We start from the raw sequence: 21,161 nt of genomic DNA on the forward strand, positions 1-21,161 counted from the left end.
GGGTTGGGGTTGGGGTTGGGATCAAGATCAAGATCAGGATCAGGATTGGGATTGGCATAAGGGACCGGGACTGGGATTAGAATCAGGATTGGGGTTGGGACTGGGGATTGGGGTTTGGGATTGGGGTTGTGACAGGGATTGGGATTGGGATTGGGTTTGGCATAAGGGACCGTGATTGGAATCCGGATTGGGATCAGGACTGGGATCAGGATTGGGATTGGGATTGGGGTTGGGGATCAAGGATTGGGATTGGATATTGGGATTGGGATCAGGATTGGCATAAGGGACCAGTACCGGAATTGGAATTGGAATTAGGATTGGGATCAAGACTGGGATCAGGATTGGGACTGAGATCGGGGTTGGGAATCAAGGATTGGGATTGGGGATTGGGATTGGGATAGTGACAAGGATCAGGATCAGGATTGGCATAAGGGACCGGGAGCGGGATTGGAATTAGGATTGGGATCAGGACTGGGATCAGGATTGGGATTGGGATCAGGGTTGGGGATCAAGGATTGGGATCGGGGATTGGGATTGGGGATAAGGATTGGGATTGGGATCAGGATTGGGATTGGCATAATGGATCGGGACTGGGATTAGAATCAGGATTGGGATTGGGACTGGAATAAGGATTGGGACAGAGATCAGGACTGGGTTTGGGACTGGGATTGGGATGGGGATCAAGACTGGGATAGCGATCGCAACTGGAATTGGGATTGGGATAGGGATTGGGACCAGGGTTGGGATCCAGATCAGGACGGGGACTGGGACGAGGACAGGGACTCAGGTCAGGACCAGGATCGGACAAGGATCAGGACCAGGATAGGGATTGGGATCAGGATCGCGACAGGGATTGGGACCGTGATTGGGACCAGGCAGCATGGCTGCCCTGGCAGGTGCTGGTGGGATAAGGTTGGGTAAAAAGGGGGGAAAAACACCAAGAAATGGGGAAAGTTTGGTGGGTCTGAGGGTTGGCAAAGACCTACACGGCTGGGTAGTGGGAAGCAAAGTTCCCCCGCTGAGGCTTTTCTGGGGTTTTATATAGGGTGGAAAGGGAGGCTCACAGTTCAGGGGTAAGCACTACTTTCCTCATAATTTTCAAAATAAATGCTTGAGATCCTCAGGATCGCATCACCCGGGCAGAAAGCCCTGTTCCCACGTGCAGGTCCATCCGGAAGGCAGCGGGGAAAAATCCTCCCTGTCGTGCATAGGAAAAAAAAAAAAAAAAACACAACCCCAGCGGCAATAAGGCACTCCACGCTTATCTTTTGGCTTCCGACCACAGGTTTTACCGGAAGAAAGAATGACTCAGGTGAAATCACTGGGAAGGTGCTGGCCTGCGGGAGCAGCGGGCAGTGGGGCTGGAAGCCCCCATCCCCATTCCCTTTTCCTCCCCAAACAACCCCGGGGCTGCAGCTGGGCACCTCTGACCGCCCCGCACCCCTTCATTGGTATCCGAATTCTCCACGTGAGCTGTGTTGGCTCCCCTGCCAGAAACGTGCCAGAAGCAGTCAGCAAATTCGGTGACTGCACGAATTTGACCTGCACGGTGCAAAGGGTGGATTTCTTAGGAACTACGAGCTGCCGAGACGTAATGGGACGTATGGAAAAAGGGTTAGCAAAGGGTATCGAGGGAGCGGCACTCCCTGGGCTGTGCTTCACTGATTCATTTAGAAAAACCGGCAGATAAGGTATCTACAGTCGGCCGAACTTTATAATGGTCTAAATTTAGCAAGTCGGCAGTAATTTTTCCCCTGTGTGCAGGAAGAGAGGGGCAGTTACTCCTTTATTGCTGCTGTGAGCACCCTGTGGACCTGCAGACAACCAGTTTTAGGGGTGGGTGAGAGCAGAGGTCACACACAGGAGCCGAGGGCAGCAGGTTTGCTAACAGCATTTGCAAGCACCGAGTTTTCTGTTCTAGGTCATTTAGATACGGGCCAGGATGTGTTACAGCTCCATTTCCAGCCGGACAGCAGCAGCACCAAAGCTTGTTATTTTTAAGTATCTCGTGCTAAGTTTTTTTTTAACAGTCCCCTACAAATTACACCCCATGCTTTCATGCAGCCTTCCCAAATAAATTTTTCTGTGCTGTATCTGAATACATCCAGAATGAGCGAAGCACCGGCTGAGATAAATCACACACCAAAGACGTCTGCTTTTCCTCCCTTGCCCATAAAGTGGGAGTGTTTGGGACCAGGCTCAGAGATTAAGAACTGACAAATTCCACCCTCTCAAACCATCCGCAGCAGTTTGTGTTGACCCAGCGTATCATTAGCCGCTCAGGCAGGAGAAGAGAGATGCAAATCGATACTGCTAATAACAGCAAGCCCGAGCGTGATCCTCAAACAACGGGATCTACACGCATCCACACAGCGCCACGGCCTGCTGACATCCGTCCTGGGCCCTGTAAGCACAGGTTTATCGGCCGCTGGAATCACAAGTGCGTCAGTTTAAGCAGTGAATCACAAGCAATTTAATTCGGTTTACCCGGAATAACAAGCAAAATTGATTACAGGCTCCTAAGATCCTAACCTCTCTCCCAGAGGGATTGGTTCCTCTGTGGGGACAGCAGATCCCTGAGGTCTGAGAGGATTTCCACAGGGGGACTTTCTCTGTTTTAACTGATCTGGTCAGGTCTCAAGTTTTAGAGCTGAAAATGGAGCAAAAAAGCAGTTTTGCCCCGTCCCAGCTTTTCTTGAACACTTTTGGGCACAGAGCATCCCGCACCCAGAGGCTCCTCCATCCTTAGCTCCCCAAAACCCACAGAGGAGATGGGCTGCGGCCACAGAAGGCAGGTTCAAGTCAAAACAGAATTAACCTGTAATTAACAGCTCTGGGATGTGCCCCATTTCTTGCTCCAATGACCCGGTCAGGAGCTGAGCGACACCCTGGGGATCTCTGGGTCCCTCCAGCCCACTTCTGACCCGAGGATGGGTTTCGATTCCTGAGCAAAGTGGGACAGCAGCCGTGGCCCCGCACCTCTCTGCTCAATTGCTTCTCGGCATTATATCCCCGAGATCAATAACACGATTTGCAGCCCGGGCTGTTCCCTGGCAACACGCGGCTCGAAACTATTCACCCAAATTTCCTGGCCGTTCACATCCCATCGAGGGGCTCTTTTGGGTAGATATTAGCGTCTGGCCTGCCTGTAAATAAATAAATTAGCGTGGTATTTCTACGACAGCGCTCGGGGAGGGCCCCGGCCTTTCTCTAGGCCTCTCTCTGAGCTGCTCCACCACAGGCACTGTAACACCCACCAGAGAGAAGCTGAGGTGAATTTTGAAGATAGAAAGTGCCTAAGAGGGAAAGTTCCTCCAAGCATAGTCTGTCCTGTGCCCAGCTCCACCCAGGCATCCATGATAGTTGAGTTTTCTTGGCTTTCCCACCCAAAACCAGGGCTGGAGCACTATGTCCATGAAGTGACTTAGGTCAGGTTTGGGAAGGAAATTGTGGTACGAGTCTGAGTGCATTGCTCACTGCTGCCACAGCAAAGGGGGAAGGAGAAGTCATAGTCGACAGGTACTGGGTTTCTAATGAGGGATCTACTAATGGTTTCTACTGGTTTCTAATGGGTTTCTGAGCCAGTGACAGATGAGCCAGGGGAAGTTTGCTGTAGGTGGGTGAAATTCTTGGTGAGGGGTGAAGCAGGAGCCCCGGGGGGTTCTGGCTCCCAACACCAGCAGGACAAACCCGAGGACACATCAGGTCACCAGCAGGGACTGAGGACATGGGAGCTCCACACATCTCAGGGAGCAAAGAGGAGATGTTTTTTGTCCCTGTTGGAGATGAGTACCTCAGGTAGAATCGCACTGCCCCAAAACATTTGTGAGCACACTCCAGCATCAAGTGTTAGAGAGAAACTTGTCCTAAACTGCGCTGCAAGTGGGCCTTGTAATCCAAACCACCACATAAAACAGAAAAAAAAAAAAAAAAAAAAAAAAAAAAAAAAAAAAAAACAGGAAAACAAAAAGGTAAAACTCCTCGTACAAAAGCCAGCGATGCGTTTTAGAGCACTGACTTGAAATCAGCTGCTGCTTTGTGCCTTGTCCCATGCGCAGCCAGCACCCTCGGCAGTGGCTGCGATTTAAACAAAGTAAAAGGAAGAAGTATATTTAAGAGATAAATTTGCTGAAAACTCTCCAAATCCGAAACAACACAGATTTGTGATTTAGCAGAGATGGGAATAGCAGGGATGATCTTTATTTTTATCATTTTGTTCAGGATTTTGGCATTACATGCCATGAAAAAAATAAAAATAAATAAAAAATAGAGTACACACACCTCTATTTCTGCTCCTTGCTGGAGCCCAGCTGCAGCACCGAGGTGAGTGGCTCTGTAAGGCCATCCTCCTCCAGGCTGAGCTCCTGCTGGCACACAGAGGCCGATTTTGTCGGGTTTTTATCGTGCAGCAGTCAAGGCGGCGTGGCTGGGTGGTGGTGTGCAGTTGTTTTCCTTTGTAGCAGAATTATATTACGGAGCAAGTGCTTGCAAAGCCAAAGAAAATATTCTCTAGGAGGTGAGCACACATTTTATTTATGTCTAGTACAAATGTTCTTTCTCTGAATAAATGTCTAGCTTCCTGCGAGTCCGGCACTCCCTCTGAAGTCAAACAGGATCGCAGTACTCCAGCACGCCAAGTAGTCCATTTACAGATATTTTTCTCAGATAAAGGGCTTGACATGCTCTCACAGCTACAGAACAAGGGAGGTGGACGCTTGCTGCTTTGAATTATATCCCCCCAAAAGGCTAACAGACTCTACATGTTGTTTTGGGTCTTTTTTGCTGGTTTTTAGTAGTCACATCTTTCCAGCCAGGAGCAGCCCTGGGTTAGACATGGAGTGAGGGCAGCTTGTTGCATGAATTGGCTCTGCTGAAACACAACTGCGACCCTACAAAGCCCCAAACACAATATGTGAATCAGGTTTTGGTGTGGGATGAGCAGAGAGGTAGCCGGGCAATATTCACCAATGTTCTCTTCCGCAGCCTCCATCACCTGCTATCCACTTCCATCTGCTATTTTTGGATGATTTTGTTTTCCTCCAGAAAAAGTGCATGGGAAAAGGCTTTCATTTAAGGTCACATTATTCAGTGAAACGGAAGAATGCAGCAGACGCAGAAGCAGGGAGTGAGGAAGAGAAGATGTTTTGTGCTCCTGGGGTTTGGAAAGGAGCTGCAGTAGCTGGGCAGGGGAGCAGGGCTGAGATGCAGCAGCACTTCCCATCACACCACGGCCTCGGGGGGGTCAGCAGATGGGGACCCACTGGGAAAGGACCCGCAGCAAAGGTTGGGTGTTTCTGTGGTCCAACCCTGCCTCGGGGCCAGGCGCACAAATGTCTGGCTTTCTGAGCAAAAGGAGGAAGAAACAGCAGCAGGCAGGTGCATTGCCATAATTCCCAGGCTGTTTTTTTTTTTTCTAAATAACCTCCTTTTTAATTGGAAAGAACAAATTCAGGACCAACGGGCATTTCTGAAGATTCCAGCGCAATTGCATTAAACATCTCCGGGGAGCATCTTTACAGAAAAGCAGCTAGTTGAGATTTAACAGCTTTCATTAAAATCCATTCCACATTTTCTGGGGGGTTCCGGCTCCTGCTCAGGTGGAAGCAGAAGGATGATGAAGTCTGATGAAGTCCTAGTGCCTCAGTGCTGTGAGGATGAGCCTGCCCTGCTCCATTTGGCACGGTGCAGCCGCGTGGAAGTCTCCAGGTGACGGGGGTCTATTTGCAGCCCTGCCCGCAGCTGGGTAATGGAGCAGACCGCATCTGCGAGGGAAGAGAGGCAACAGCAGCCGCGCTGGGGCATGGAGACAGATGGGGGCTGCTGTTGGCTGTTAATTTTATTGCTGTGGACAGCAGCAACTGCTTAGTAATTAAACGTCACTGCTACAAAGGCTGCTCAACTTGGCGTCTCTCCACCATTTTGCTGTTTTGCAGGGTGGAAAAAGGGATGGTAAGAAGGGCAGCTGTCTTCACCCCAAAATAAAAAAAATCTCTTTTTTTTTTTTAATTCTTTCAAGCAAGTGCCAATAGCCCCCGGCTATCTTTCATAGCATCAGAAATCCAGCAGACAGAGGACAGGGCTCCCAAGCCCTGTTCTCTGACACAGCTCAGACCTGCAGCAGTGTGGGGCTCCACGGGGCTGCTCTGAGCAGAGAACAGCTCTAAGGGATGAGGATGGAGGTCCCTTCTTCCCTGCTATGCTGAGCCACCACCTCCAGGCACCCAGCTCCGAGTGGGGCAGGCAGCCCCCAGAGGGAAGATTCCAGCTCAGATGTGGGAAGCAGTTTTGCTGACTCTAAGCAGATGTATGGACAGCAGCGAGACCCAGACTATGACCCCCAGGCCGTGGACATTAGGTCTGATGAAACCCACAAACATTATACAGCAAAAAATCAGCCAGGAGAAAAGCAAACAGGAGCTGGGGACTTGCAACTGGAGCCTGACGTCCTCTCAGTTATTTCCATGAATTCGTCCACTAAATCCAGGAGTCTCCCTGAAAAGAGAACTTTGGTGTGTTTGTTCAGAAGAGAGGCATGATTGCAAACACCCAGCTCTCTGAAACCAGCCAGAAAACTCTCGTGGGAGTTGACTTTGGATGTTTCCTCCCACTTAAATGAGCCTAAAAGGACTTGAGATGCTTTGTGGGTCCAGTTGTGTCTACCTGCTCCTGTTGTAGAGCGGGAGCTATATGGGATTTGTGTATGTAGCTTGAATGGGGGGAGTGGTGGACAGACACAGACCCAATATCTGAATCTACAGAATGGCTTTGTTCCGTCTCACTGGCAGCATCAGCATCTCCCTTCCGTCCCCAAAACAATACCGCTGCATCAGGAGGCAGTCAGCACCCTGCTTCGGGATAAGTGAGGGTAAAATATTTCACTTACAGGATGCATGCCCAGAAAAACCCAAAGTTATCAGTCTAAATATTCTGCTTTCAAAAAAGGGACATTAAGAAATGATTGATATTTTTTTTCCATCCTAATTTGGCACAACCCAGAGTATACTTACTAGCCAGTTCCATCTCTTTTCTTACCTGCCTGTTTTTTTCAGTTTACCTCCTGATCCTGCAGTACAACCGACTTCAGTGTCCTGAGGGCAAGGTATAAACACCTTGCTCAGCTACTTTATGTAGCCTTTTTATGGGAGGTGAGGAGTTACTCAGCTTATTCACTCCAGAAGGGGACTTAACTTCTTCTTGTATTTCAGGCTGTTTAAAAGGACACCTGGCAGGTAACTCAGCTCCAACACTAAAAGAAGAATCCATTCACACCCACCCCATTTCCCAGGACCATAATGATGATGCCTGAAGTCGTCACCACACTGACCTAGTCTAGCAGAAAGAAAATATTACACAGCTCACCAAGTCCACGGTGATTTTCTATCAGGACGTTCTCCTTACCAATGCAATCCCTTTTTTCTTCAATAAAACCAAATGCAGAAATACACTTTGCTGCCTAAAAACTTAATTCAAGACAGTCACTGATACTATCATTTCTTTCCAGCGATGATAGACAACTTATAATGTGCTACAACTCTCCTGAATTTTCTGCAGTGTCAGTACGGTTCCCTTCTGTACACTTAACTATTAACAATTAATTAACTATTACTTGCAGTCTACTCTCAGCAATTATAAGAACAGTGGATGAAAAATAAATTAACAGTCTTTAGATTTTTTTTTTTCCAAAATGTCATATAACAATTGCTAAGAGTATAGCAGAACACCTCTGATGTTTACAAAAATCTCACCAGATCTTCAATCTATAGATTTCCATGTTAAAAATGTGTTCTAAATGGATAGTTATGTCCCTTTTCAGTAATAAAATGAGAAATGAAGAATGAAAAAAGGATGAAAGGGCATACAAAACCAGGAAAACATGGAGCTCTTCAGTTTAAGTTGTTGTGCTGAGGAGTCATTTTACCTTATCACAAAAAAAAAAAAAGTTTTGAAATTTGAATTTGATTCAAATATATTTATTAGACATTCTGTCTCCGCTTCAGAGAAGGGTAAATATGACTGCCTTATGATTTGTGAGAAGTCTGTTTACTTTAATTACAAAAGTTGCAAAGGAAAGAAACACGTTTTATTTTAAAAACAAACGTTACATAAAATAATGCGCACATTTTCAAGTTCTGAAACCTTTCTGGGCTGTCCTGAAGCTCAGATTGGGAAAGCACGCTTGCACAGTCCGTAATGGTTTGTTTTTGCACGCCTGACACTCCTAATTCAGCTTCGTTCCTATCTGTCCTGGTTTTCTGTCCCAGCCCCTGTCAGGCTGCTCAAGGACAGTGCCACAGATGTTGAAGCTGCAGCTGACCAGCAGAAAGATGTTAAGCTGTCATCTCACCCTCACTGTCATTTCTCGGAGTGTCTTTCTCTTACAGGAGTTTGCAGCAGACAGGTACAGAAGCCACCACTCTGCTTCTCCATAACCAAAGGACAGCTTTTGTACATGGCACATGACCCCAAAAATGACTAATCTGGATTTAGCATCAAATATTATGAGCGTCAAGACATGTGGCTACACAAAACTGCGGAACTGTGCTTCAAGGTAACAGGCCCACTAGGATTAGTTCCACTGTCCATCTTTACACTAGCAACTTGCAAAGACCTGGAGAGTGGATCCAAGTTTCCCTAAATAATTGATAATAAAATACTTTGTAAAAACATGTGGAGCAAGGCACTCTCTTTTTGCTAGTGCTCTTTGAGCACAGTGGCAAATTTCTGAAAACAGCAGATGGCTCTGCATTGAGCATGCAAATGCTGAGCAGGCACCACATTATTTAGCTTTGCTTGAATGCAAAAGCTGATAATCTGGCATTTGTAGATTGACCTGAAGTTTTTGGTTTTTTTGATACATTTGAGTCCTCTGCTTTTTGCTCCTGGTTCTTTTTCTCCTCGTCTTCAGTAGCTGTGGGACGCTTTCGTTTTTTGTCTTCTGTTAAATCATTAGCTGCTCTTCCTTTTGCTTTCTCAGTCCATGCCTTTGAAGAAAGTACATCATTAAATAGAAAACTACATAGCAAGCCACACAATTCACTGATTTGTTTAACACATTTTCTTTCTTTGATTATAAGGAAGTGCTGGAATAATTCTTGTTAATAACAAATAGAGATTGCCAATCAAGTTGAGAACAATTTCCTCACTTTACTTTTTCTGCAACAGCATTTCTCTTAAAAACTGTAATTCCTTTGAACCTGTATGTAAAATTGAAGATCTTAAACATCTTTCTGGACAAATAAGAAAGCCAAAAGGCTTTAGAACCAAGCCCCAACTTTGTTATTTTTTCATTGATTACATTTCTCACATGCTCCACTTTGGTAAAAGCAGAAAGCTGCTTTTCTTATTATTCATATGTCAATATGCTTTATATTTTCACACATATACGTTTTAGATCATGTTCCAATTCAAAGTCCCTGAAGATGAAGAACAGAGGAATTTAAAGAAAAAAAGCCCTACTTGGAAATAACCAAGGAATTTGGTGGTGGTGGTGAAATAAAATAAATAAATTAAAAAGAAAAAACAGTTAGAGAATGCTTTCTTACCATTCTTTCTTCTGATGACAGAACTCTAAATCGGCTCATGCCTTCTTTTATAACTTCTGCTTCATTCAGGCCAGGATTATCTGTTAAAATGCTTGCTCTGTTCTCTTCTAGCCACATCTGGAATCCTGTCTTTGGTCTGAAACAACCACAGAAAAAAATGTCAGTTTATGAAGTTTAGAGGAAAACCATATGCCCCAAAATCACATTTCTAAACAACACCTGAGTGGGTTTTTTGCTCTTGAAAGAAAAGACATATACAGTCAGCAGTTTGCTTTCCCCTACTGCAGTATTCTTGCAGAATAGACTGACAAGGCAAGACTAAGTCAAGCACTTTTATTAAATCCATGATATATATGGAGATTAACATTTCAGTTTTAGAATGACAAAGCATAATGTTCTCTTCCTTCCTGACAAGGTCTCATCAACCTAAAAATAGAGCACACATTAGCACGTTTCAGCTAATCCTTTTCACAATTCTCCTTACCACTTGTTTTAGAAACTTATCTGTTAAGGTTAATGAAAAGAATACTAGCCCAAATGAATAATAATTCCCTTCATCTTCCTCAGTTAAATTAAGTCTAAATGGGAAGTCATTATAATAATGCAAGTTTCATGAGGACTGGGATCATGGAAAATGTCTGCTTCAGAGGAATAAGATATATTACATTCTTAGCAAGGAAAATATATACTGCTTAAGTGCTACGAGTCTTCTGCTTTTTTTCCTTTAGAAGTAAATAAATAAAAACAAAAACAAAAGAAACAAAAAAAACACAGCCAAACCCATAGCACCCACACCAAAATTAAGCTTTAATACTTTCTCATAAAACACTTAGCTTTTAGACCTCCTCAGAGATTTGCTAGACACGTTTAAGGATTTCCTATACTTGGAACTGGTACAGCAGCATGGTTTCATTTATCATTCAAAGGTCGTTATCAGCTGTTTAAGTATTACCGAGACAAAAATCGTTGCTTATAGCCCCAAAATTAAATTATGCATTGCTTGTTTATTATTCACCAACAATCTATGTATTTGTCTCAGGCTGACACAAAATTTCTACCTTGAATACCACTGCCATGCATACCTGGAAAGATTTAATAACAGGGAGTTTTGCCTGTGCTTCTTCACTGTGGTTGTAATATGATCAGTATCAAATTGCCACAACACAAATATCAGTTTGCTAAAAATCCTGAAGTAAATTCACAAATGTGACAACTTGTGAGCTTACACTTTAATCTTAAGCTACTTTGGCCATTCAAAAAATAGTTTTTGGACTTGCTATTCTATCAAAATTGGAACATGGTATTGAGTGGCAAGCGTTCACTTGCCTTTTGTTTTCAGTGTTATCCTGTGTAGTGACTTTGACTTCAGGGGACTCTCTTCCTGCTTTTTCTTGTCTTTCTTCCACCGTTTTTTCTTGTCTTTCTTCCACCGTTTTTTCACTAGAGTTCGGTGTACGAGTCTGGAAGAAGGATGCTGCTGAAGCCTACAGAAATTGAGTTAAAAAAAAAAAAAAAAAAAAGGTAAGCCTAATTCAGCAGAATATATGTTTAGTTATTCCTATTTAAAATAAATACAAAACAAACAAACAAACAGCACAGAATGCAATTTCTACAAGTGAAGCAATTTTTTTTCCTTGCTGTTTTGTGTTTGTGTAAGTTTCTGCAGTACGCTTAAACGAATCCTGCCATCTAAGACGCTTTACTCAATCAGCAGGGTTTCATACTTGATAAAAGCTAGTAAAATTCAATTTACTGTTCTGAAGCAACATGAAAAGACTAGAAACATTACCTGCTTGGATTTTGGTTTGGGAATCAGAGGCTTTATAACTGGAGGGCTCTGTTTGTTTGCAGCTCGACTGCTAGATGAAGTTTTCTTTGAGTATTTGCTCATATTGTCTAGAATACTCGCTGATGGGACCATTGGGTCCTTTTTGTTAGATGACACCTAGCAAAACAGATAAACAAACATTTTACTTATTTTCTGGCATAGTGCGCTCCTATGTCCCTCCAAGATTTCTCTTGTAGTCGCATTGTAACTTTACGTATAAAAATCTGCTGGGATTTTCAGAGCACCGCAGTCAAACCAGCTTCAAAATTTTTACCTTAAAGGGATTCACTCGTCCTTGGCTGCTTGATGCAATTACAGCTATTGAATAGAAAAGAAAAAAAAAAAAAGTCAAATGTGTGTGTAGACAACCCCCCACGTCGCAGTACACACATTTTAGATGTGTGAATGAAACAACCTTAGCCTCATTTCCAAAGAAAAAGGCTAAATACTCATTTTTCATATTTCAGCCTCTGTTAGTTGAAAAATTGAAGAGGATGACTAGGTCAGAGGCATCAAATATTCCACACCAAAGAAGAGAAATTCTTGAACCACTTCAAAGTGGTTGGACAAAGAGAAAGTCACTTTGTTAACCCCAGAAGGGTTATACTACGCATCCTCAGCTATTGTTAGTCATCAGAAAAGCCACGCAGGACCAACAACTACAAATCCACAGGAACACCAATTACTTCCTCCATTCCCAAATCCATTTCCATTCCTATTGTTTTTGCTGGAGGGATGGCAGGAGGGAATAAGCAAAAGGGAACAAGAGATTGTATTTCGCCTTGCCAGCTAAAGCAGACCCCCAGTTCTGCTTTTTTACACTGCCTTGTAAGTGCAGCTAATGAACATATCTGTGATTAGTAAAACAAACTGATTGATCACTGCTCTATTTTTCCCCTCTCCCAAAGAATGCCAGGCAGATAACTGATTCAGCACTTGACACAAGTAAGGTAATCAGCAGGTAATGATGTTAAAGAACATCATTATGTAAAGATGACATCAACGGGAATAAGGAACCTCTTAAAAACACAAAAACAATAGTCCTTACAAGTTACTGCTCGGCAGCATTGTTACACGCTGAATTTTAGTAGCAATGGGAGAACAGAAGATAAAAACAGGGCAGATGTTGTGAAGTATAACAAAGTTCTGATTCTAGAATAAATGGAGATTTACTCACCAGGCTTTGAAGTAGTCACCTCGGCTGAAGTGACTCCTTTGGAGAAAGGATTTGGCCCTTTGGAACAAAGAAAAAGGTACATATGTAAGTGCAATAAAATGTAATAGCATAACTTGTTAAAAAACAAAACCCTAAACACACAAGCAAGTCATAGTAAACCAATTCATATCTTACAGCACGACTTTTCATTTTCAAAACGTACACATGATTTTACAAAAACATCCGTCTTTTTTACCTGGATTTAGCTTAGAGTTGTATACTTTTCCTTATACCTAATATTTAAATTAAAAAAAAAACAAAAACACAATTTTTTCCTGAAAGAGAGAAGCATGTTTTTTAAATAAATGTCTAACAATAAGAAATATCAAACTATAAAATGTGTAAGTGCTGTACAATATAAGAAAGCAATAGTTCTGTTTTATAGGTAAAGCTATCTTTCCAGCTTTCTTCTTCCCCCCCCACCCCACTTTTCTATGGAGGGAAGAAGATAACATAACTTACAAACCAAGTAAGATGAGAATAATCACTAAACTCGTTTTGCTTTTCTCCTCCAGACCACCACTTAAAAGCCCAAACACGAAATTGTTCAGTATACGGAAACACACAAAAGGATGGGAAAGATGAAGAGGTGAAGGGAGACAAAGCAAAGGGAAAAAAAAAAACAACAGCCTGCCTATGGTAATGACAGGAACATCAAAACAGTGCAGACTGCCTGACAACTCTCCTGCAAGAGGTAAAAGCCTAGCTGCTGAAGAGGGGAGTGCTCAGTGAACACCTTGTCTGTCAATTCATCTGCAAGATTTGAACTGAAACCAAATAACAGCTTTGCAACATGACCCAGTCCATTAGATGTGTTATCAGGCAACAAAAAACCTCCCCAAGGATCCCTTTAAACAGTTAAGTACAATGCACAAGCAAGCTGTGACAGAGCAGAAGACACACACTACATTTTTGTTATTCTGCAGTGACGACAGGTACGTGCTGGGCTATGGATCAGGTAGACACCACTATGCATCTCCCACAGGGAGTGCAGGGAACTGGAAGCTCGCAGGCAGGAGTTTCTGTGCCACCCTGCTGCATATTTTTTCGTCCATCAAAGTCAAGACAGCTCAGAAAATACCAGATCTGTTTTAATAAGGTAGCAGAAAACCTCATCCCTGCTACACTTGCAGATTTTCAAAACTCAGTGAAAGAAATCATATTATTTTCTACTTAAGTAAAGGGCTTCCAAGTCAAATCTCCTGTGCCTCCCCTGGAGGGCCCTTTGCCATGTGGTGTGTCTGTCTGTCTTAAATTTTATGTCAAAAAATCCAAAACATACAGGAAACTCCACTGCTTGCTTCATGCTCTATCCTGCTGAGTTACCCAAACTAAAGATTATCAGGGAATTTCCAGAATTCCTTATCAGAAGTCTGTGAAAGACCCATCTAGATAACTTCCAGGCTATTCAAACAACGTATTTTTCTTACTCTGTTTATGCACTTCTGGCGTTTCTTCTGCTTCCTCATATTCATCAGTTTCCTCAGCATCTTCCATCTCTTCGTCCTGCTGAACATTCCTGACTGGCAGACGCCGCCGCTCTGCGGCCGAGTTGCTGTAACTAAAGGGATGGAATTCATCAGAAAGGAAGTGGTGCTTTGAACTTCACATTCAGACAGAAAACTGGAACAAAAGGCGGCTAACTTTCTAAATTAAGAAAAAAGAACAATAATGTTTGGCATTCACTTACATTGTACCACTGATTACACTGTGCTGATTACTAAAAATAAAATAAAGTTTCATGAACCACTTCAGTTCACCCCAAAATACCACACACAGCCACTTAAAACAGTACTCGTGGAGCTTTAAGATAGACCACACGTGACTGCAAAACTGCCTGAAACTCCCACCCAGGTAGAAGTGCAAGGACCATCCTTCAAACAGCTCTGCACACAAGAACAAACTCTCCAAGAGAAGCAGCGAGCTTTTGCCACCTTTTTCAGAATGCACAACAATGATGTTAAGAATGCTTTGCCACAAATGTAAGTGCAAACAGCAGGCATCTTCCAGCTCCATTGAAATCTGCATACCTCTGCTATCATGAGCAATACCAGGTTACTTTTCTGCATAAACAAATATGCAGGTGATAACATGGATACACATTTCCAGTCTGAAGTTTAAGCAGCAAGCTTCAATGCTTAATCTCATTATTCTCAAAATTCCCCAGTTATAGCATGTACTTCTCTTGCATTTTCCCCCTAATCTTTGCTGGTTACTAAAATGTGTGCACCTGAAATTAAAAGGTTCATTTCTCTCGACTACAGTGTCAGTATTAGATTCATTTGGCACTAAGAAACATAGTGCCTACAGTGTATTTCAGCCCTCAGAGTGGCAGAAGTTGTAGACATGGGATTGCAACTTCCATTCATCCAGATCCAGAAGAACACGGTAGACCATTTAAAAAGGTTATTTTTCTTTGTGAAATAGCACATTTAAAACCAAAGGAAAGGCTACAGATAAGTCCCTCAACTTATCACTTCCTCTTGCTTAAAAAAGTTACGAACTTCATACATAAAATTGCTATGGGAGGACGCTGCTTCTGATAAAACAGGACATTTTTTCTGCGTTATCAGACTGGTGGTTAGCTATTAGTTTCCTTACAGCTGTTCCATCCAGATGCCAAGCAAGAACACACAACTCTTCTGTACGATCTGTATTTAAAACAAACAGAAAGAAGAAAGCACACATCTTCTGCCTCTTCTTGCTTTAGACAGCACAAACAAAGCGGATGCAGGTAGGAGAGGAAAGGTAAAGAGCACAGATACAGAGAAAAGAATGACAGCAAACCTGTAATAGTTCAATAGTTTGGAAGAGCTGGGATTAGAGACATGGGAACAAGATCAACTGGGATAAACTGAGATGGCATGCTGAAACAGGGGAGGGTTTGAGAAAGGTAAAAGGATTTTAAGGGTGTAGAAACAGGGTAAAGAGACATAAGCAAAGAGAAAAAAATAGGTTGGAGACAAAAAAAAACCCACAATGCAACAAAGTCAGAGCAATTTGATATCAAGTCCACTTTGCCTCTGAAGCCACTGTACACAGACACACAGCAAGCAAGCAGTGGAGACACTTTGTGTCAGTACCCTGCTGCTAATTTCTAATTAGTCCTCAAAAGATGTCACCAAGAGCTTACCATTTTATACACACAATTTATGAGTAGAGCAGTACAAACCAGTACTTCATAACAAACACGTTACAAATTACTGTCCAGAAGAGTGAAGTGTATCAATTGGAATAAAACGTTAATAAATCAGTAAAAACATTCCCAGGTTTTTAATCTCAGAAATGTGTGTTACCCGGCATTCCGATGATTTCGGAAATCCTCTTCCTCCTCTTCTTCTTCCAGTGCTGTTGCCAATTCACTTGCTTTCTCTACAGCCATTTCACTAAGCCGCTGAGCTAAATTTAGTCTTCGAGAGCGAGAAGCATACTTGATCGCTAAATTCACAACGTTTTGTGTCATGAGGTCAGCAAGTTCCACACAACGAAATTCACGCTCCAGTTTACAGGAAAGCTGAAAGGAGAAAAGCCTTGAGAGTTACACACTTCAGTTACACAGCTCTCTGAAGACTCTAAGACCAGAATATTATTTTTTGTTTTGTTTTGTTTTTTATGTATTGAACAAATAAAGACAAATCACCAACAAGTATGAACTGCAGAGCAAAGAAACACCCTTTTTTTTTTTTTATAAGCACCCTCAGTATTGATAAATAATAACATTAACTGCTATCTACCTCTTATTGTAGCTGGAGAGGTACCTGATAACCAGCCACATTTCTACAACGAGCAATCCCATCTAAATTTGCATCAAATCCTATCCACTCAAAATGAAGTCTTTGGGATTCTATTTTTTAAGGTATTTGAACTTACTGCAAACAATTTCATTAGAAGTTCTTGCTGTTCTTTCACCGACTGACTTGTAGCATTTTCATCAACTTCATAGCCATTTTTTGACAAGTAATCCACATAGTTGTGAAAAACAATGGAACGCCAGTATTGTTCCTGAAAATGGGAGAAAGTTGCATGCTGGAGGTCAGAGGGAGGGTGAAAAAATGAAAAGCTCTCAGCTCTATACCTAATAAATTACAAAGCATTTTATCAACTCATTCTTAAACGTTCCTTTCATTTTATAATGACGGGTGAGTGGCAGACAATTCTCTTTAAACACCAATACCCAGTGAGGAAAAATAGACCACACCAACATAGAAACCCATCCGAATAGTCATCCTCTCTTTAAATTCCATTTCTATTACAGTCTTTCAGCAGGACCTACATGTTCACCAGATTGCTACCAGTATAAGCAGTTCTAGAACAAATTGAATACTTTATCTTGTATTTTCTGCCCCAGAGTGAAATGGAAACATTCCACAATAACTCTGTAACTGCAGGAGTAACATTTGCCAGACAGGTTGTTCAGGGAAATACTAGCAAAGCTAGTGGACCAGACTTGCTCTGTGGCAAAATACCTTACTCAAAACCAATGTTTTCTCATCAGATCTATTAGGAATCACCTGTTTTTTTACAAGACCAATCTATCAAGAAGTACATATTCCCTCTGGGTAAATTAACAGTTCCTGATTTGGAAAGGACAGGGGGGAAAAAAAAGGATAAAACAACCAAACAAAATCATAGTCCTTCAAGTAAACAAAATAAAAAAATAAACTTTGAAAATTAGCATGAATTCATAAAAAAGGATAAAGTTTTTATTATTGAAACTTTTTCCTCCATGCTTTCATCAAGGACAATAAATTTCAAATAGCATTAAACAGACTCTGAGGCTGAGGTTAGAATTTTATGTCCATTTCTATTTTGTACACTGCAGCTGAATCCCACATTAAAAAAAAAAAAAGACTAATAAAAAATTCAAAAATTGGTAACAGTTTTCTGGATATTCTTCACACATACATCTTCAACCAAACTCTGCCTTAAGAAAATAAATCAAGCTTCAAGGCGTATGTTTTCAGAATGATTATAGGGAATACTTAGCACATCTTTCAAAAAAGATCTTCCAGAAATAGAAACATGCATTAAAAAAAAAAAATTGGAAATAGGCATCTTCAAGGGGATCTCAAGTTGAATCCCCAAATCTGGCACTTTCTCAAGCATTAGGCCACTGATAATTTTTTAAACAAACAAACAAACCAGAGAGAGATAGAAACTTCATTGCTCTGAAGGAGATTGTGTGTAAATACTAACACTGTGTCAACTCTAACAACTTAATTTTGTATTCTTCTAGAACCAGTTGTGAAGCAAACCCAACTGAAAGGGCTATACCCAAATAACCCCTGAACCCAAATAACCTCCTTAGCCAGGTGCCTTACTCAGAGTTTGCACAACCCTCTTCGTAGTAGAGATGATTAATAGGAATCTTATATAATCCCTACTATGGGGATGTCTAAGACTATCAGCTGTGGACTCAACATCATTCCATACCTCCATCTGTCCCTTTTCTGTTGTAACTTGACAATAAGGAAGCGTAAAAGGTAAGATTGCTACAGCAGGACGTGGGAGTGTGGGAGGGAATCGGGCTCCTTTGCAGGGAATACACCTGTGCACAGGAAATAAAAAAAAAACCACACACAGAGTCCTCATCAGCTACAGAGTCACCAGTTGTTCTACATCTAAATCATGTCTCCTAAGAAGCAAGATACTTTAAGAGGATTTGTTCTTTAAAAAGTAGTAATGAAATTACTGACTTAAGTATAGCAATATATTAGATTGTATTATAAAGGGTTATTTTTACATCCCAACCAATAAAAGATTTTGAAACCAGCAGGCACACGCTGCTCTTGTTCACACCAGAAACTCCAAACATGGCACGTAACAGGCACAGATCTCTATCTCACACAACACGCTGTTTAGCAGCAATTACAAAATGGAAATGCAGTTTATTAAATTCAGAAACTACTGAACAACTAAGGGCCACTGGAGAAACAGCAGGCACATCTACCATTTATTATGATGGGGATTTTGGACTTCATGAGAACAGTGCTGCGACAGAGGGGGGAAAAAAAAGGGGAAAGCTGCACATCTACACACTAAAAACACAGTCTGTTTCATTAAACTGATACTCTGGTTACAATCACTTAAGCAAAACATTGGGGAAGAGCTGTATTTCCAGCAGCACCAATGAGCACTGACAAAAATGTTTCTTTTTATAGCTTTAAGCTAGTGTTTCAAACACTAGGAAAAAAAAAAAAAACAGGAAGCATTAGTGTTCTGTGTTGATTATGGCATATGGTGTTTCTACAATAACCCTCCCCCTTCTTATCTTCAATATGCTAGTGGCTTTGAATAAAAATGCTCTCTGCAATTCCGAGAGCAGTGTTTTCTTTCTTGGAGTAGAAGGAAAAAAAAAATCGAGATGACTGACTCACAGTTGATTATCACATCAATGTGATGTGTCCTGCACAGTTTTGGTGAATTTTTGAAAGGCCAACACTACTTAATATTTTAGAGGGAAAAACAGACAGCTAATTGATATTTACTTGTGATATCAAAGTATTTTCTTTACTGCATAAAACAGAAGATTTAAAAAAGCGTCATATGAATTTAAATAAAATGCAGTCTCCCACCAACACCCAAAATTGTGCATGTTTAGCAAAGTACGAGAGCCCAAATGTCAATAAAATGTAAGCTGACAGCTTCTGAGCTGCTAGGAAAAGGACATGTATCACTGAATAAAGAAGACTACAAACAAAGCTTAGCAACTACACTTCTGTGATGCTTGTTAAGAGGAATAAAGTTGTTTAGACACCATCACTGTCACATTTTGAAGTAATGGCTCATTCTTAGCTAAATATTTATTTGAATACATCAGCACTTTTACAAAATTGTTCTTCATGGCCACAGCACAGAATCCTAACAGCAACTGCATGTTTTTAGTAGCATTCTCTAGCAAAGTGCAGTCCTTTGAACGTGCCTGCATCAGAGATGTGTGATTTCATAACAAAGTGCTCGTGCCTGTTAGCCAAAGCAAGAAGTCAGTATTAGTCCTTTACACATTATAGAACCAATGAGTTCATTCAGAACAAATTTACTGATGAAACATCCATGCAGAATTGCATTCACGAACTAGATCAATGCACATTTACTAGCCACCTGCTTTAGTAATAGTTGTTTCCAGTTTCTCTTACTACAAGGTGTTATATAAATTATAACAAAGACAAGAAAGCACTTCTTTTGTGGAATAGCTGACCTGAGCTGCTGGGGGTTTTCATGGATGCCCACAACCCAATAATGATCAGATTTTCCTTTACAATGCTCTTTTGTGTTACACACTGGAATCCAAGTATCCCCGAGTCTTCGGTTCAACATCCGCACAATTCCCTCAGAATCCACGTAGCAGGGGGTACCTGTTGGGTACAAAATGTAGACAGCTGTTCTCACAGGCAACTAATTATGACGTGAGTAAGTTTGAACTGCTGGATACTGCTGGGAAATGACGTTTTGCATAACTCAAAGACAGTAAGCCAAACAGTACAACCTAACTGGGAAAAACTAGTTTCCTTAGAAAGATGCGCCACCTTCTGACAGCCAATACCACTGCTACTGACTCATGTTCAAATTCAAGACTTGAAAACATTTCACGAACTCAAAATCTGTTACTTGGATAGATCCCAAAAAAAAGTTAGCTATCTGACAATTACTTTTTTCTAGTTATCATACAAACTCCTCCCAAGCTACCAGCTTTTCTGTGGGGACATCTGCTGAGATAGTTATGTTGAACATGCCAATTATGATGCACTTATGCAGTTTATTTCTTTTTGCTGAGCAGGGCAACTGATCGGGAAATTAAATTCTGGTAATACTCAAGTGTATTCTACTCAGAGTAGAAACATATTAAAGATTTCTTATAAATATTTATAAAGAACAGAAAAACAGTTTTGTTTAGCATAGAGGAGGCTCAGGATGGGGAGGGGAAATCTAGGTCCCAGGACCACGTTTTCTACTAACTAACGCCAAAGCGGGCATTAGTTAGCCAACCCCTGCTCCAAAAATCACCTAACATCAAGATTTCTCAATGTTATTCATACCTTCTGCTGAGAATCCAACCCATGTCAGATAGGACTTCTTTGTAAGAGAAAGAGGGTCTCCGTGCAAAACTTGCTTTTTCTTTTTTCCTAGCTCTATCAGCTGTACTCCAAGGCATTGGTCCCCATCAAATCCAGTACCTAGGATGAAGTTGTTCAATGACTATATCAAAAAGCAAAGAAATGTCTTGTCTCTTGGCTAAATTTAAATAAGTTTTGAATCAAAAACTAATTCTAAGGCAGCATTATCCATGAATACAAGTATCAGACAAGCAACTATTTGTCATTTTTGACGTACAAAGCATGCATAACAAAATAGTCCCTTATTTTCCTCCAGTAATTCATTTTGGCATATCTGAAACCTATATTTAATCTATTTATGCAACAGTTACAAAATTCTCCCGTTCCCCACAAGTTAAGTTAGGCATCCTGACATAAAACATAGACTGTGCTGTCAGATTCCAAAGAGTTATAGGTTGTAACAGTAAGGTGTCATCAAGCAGACAAGAAGAAGGAAAAGTAAAACAATTCTGGTGATTATG

The 21,161-nt window shown here is 41.6% G+C and overlaps 1 protein-coding gene across 1 annotated transcript in view; it reads right to left on the bottom strand.

The window, feature by feature from the left end:
• Positions 1 to 7,937: 7,937 nt before the first annotated feature.
• The window catches only part of WDHD1 (WD repeat and HMG-box DNA binding protein 1), a 31,777-nt gene continuing 18,553 nt past the window's right edge, over positions 7,938 to 21,161 (bottom strand). The window contains exons 15-26 of the mRNA XM_068682326.1: positions 20,623 to 20,760; positions 19,785 to 19,941; positions 18,020 to 18,134; positions 16,457 to 16,588; positions 15,883 to 16,100; positions 14,017 to 14,147; positions 12,548 to 12,604; positions 11,645 to 11,688; positions 11,332 to 11,487; positions 10,869 to 11,026; positions 9,543 to 9,678; positions 7,938 to 8,981 (exon numbers count right to left, since the gene is read on the bottom strand). Of these exons, the coding sequence (XP_068538427.1) occupies positions 8,781 to 8,981; positions 9,543 to 9,678; positions 10,869 to 11,026; positions 11,332 to 11,487; positions 11,645 to 11,688; positions 12,548 to 12,604; positions 14,017 to 14,147; positions 15,883 to 16,100; positions 16,457 to 16,588; positions 18,020 to 18,134; positions 19,785 to 19,941; positions 20,623 to 20,760 (1,643 nt within the window). The 3' untranslated portion in view covers positions 7,938 to 8,780. The remainder of the gene's footprint in view (positions 8,982 to 9,542; positions 9,679 to 10,868; positions 11,027 to 11,331; positions 11,488 to 11,644; positions 11,689 to 12,547; positions 12,605 to 14,016; positions 14,148 to 15,882; positions 16,101 to 16,456; positions 16,589 to 18,019; positions 18,135 to 19,784; positions 19,942 to 20,622; positions 20,761 to 21,161) is intronic.

Source organism: Anas acuta, chromosome 5 (assembly GCF_963932015.1).
Source record: "Anas acuta chromosome 5, bAnaAcu1.1, whole genome shotgun sequence".
In the NCBI taxonomy this organism is placed as follows: domain Eukaryota; kingdom Metazoa; phylum Chordata; class Aves; order Anseriformes; family Anatidae; genus Anas; species Anas acuta.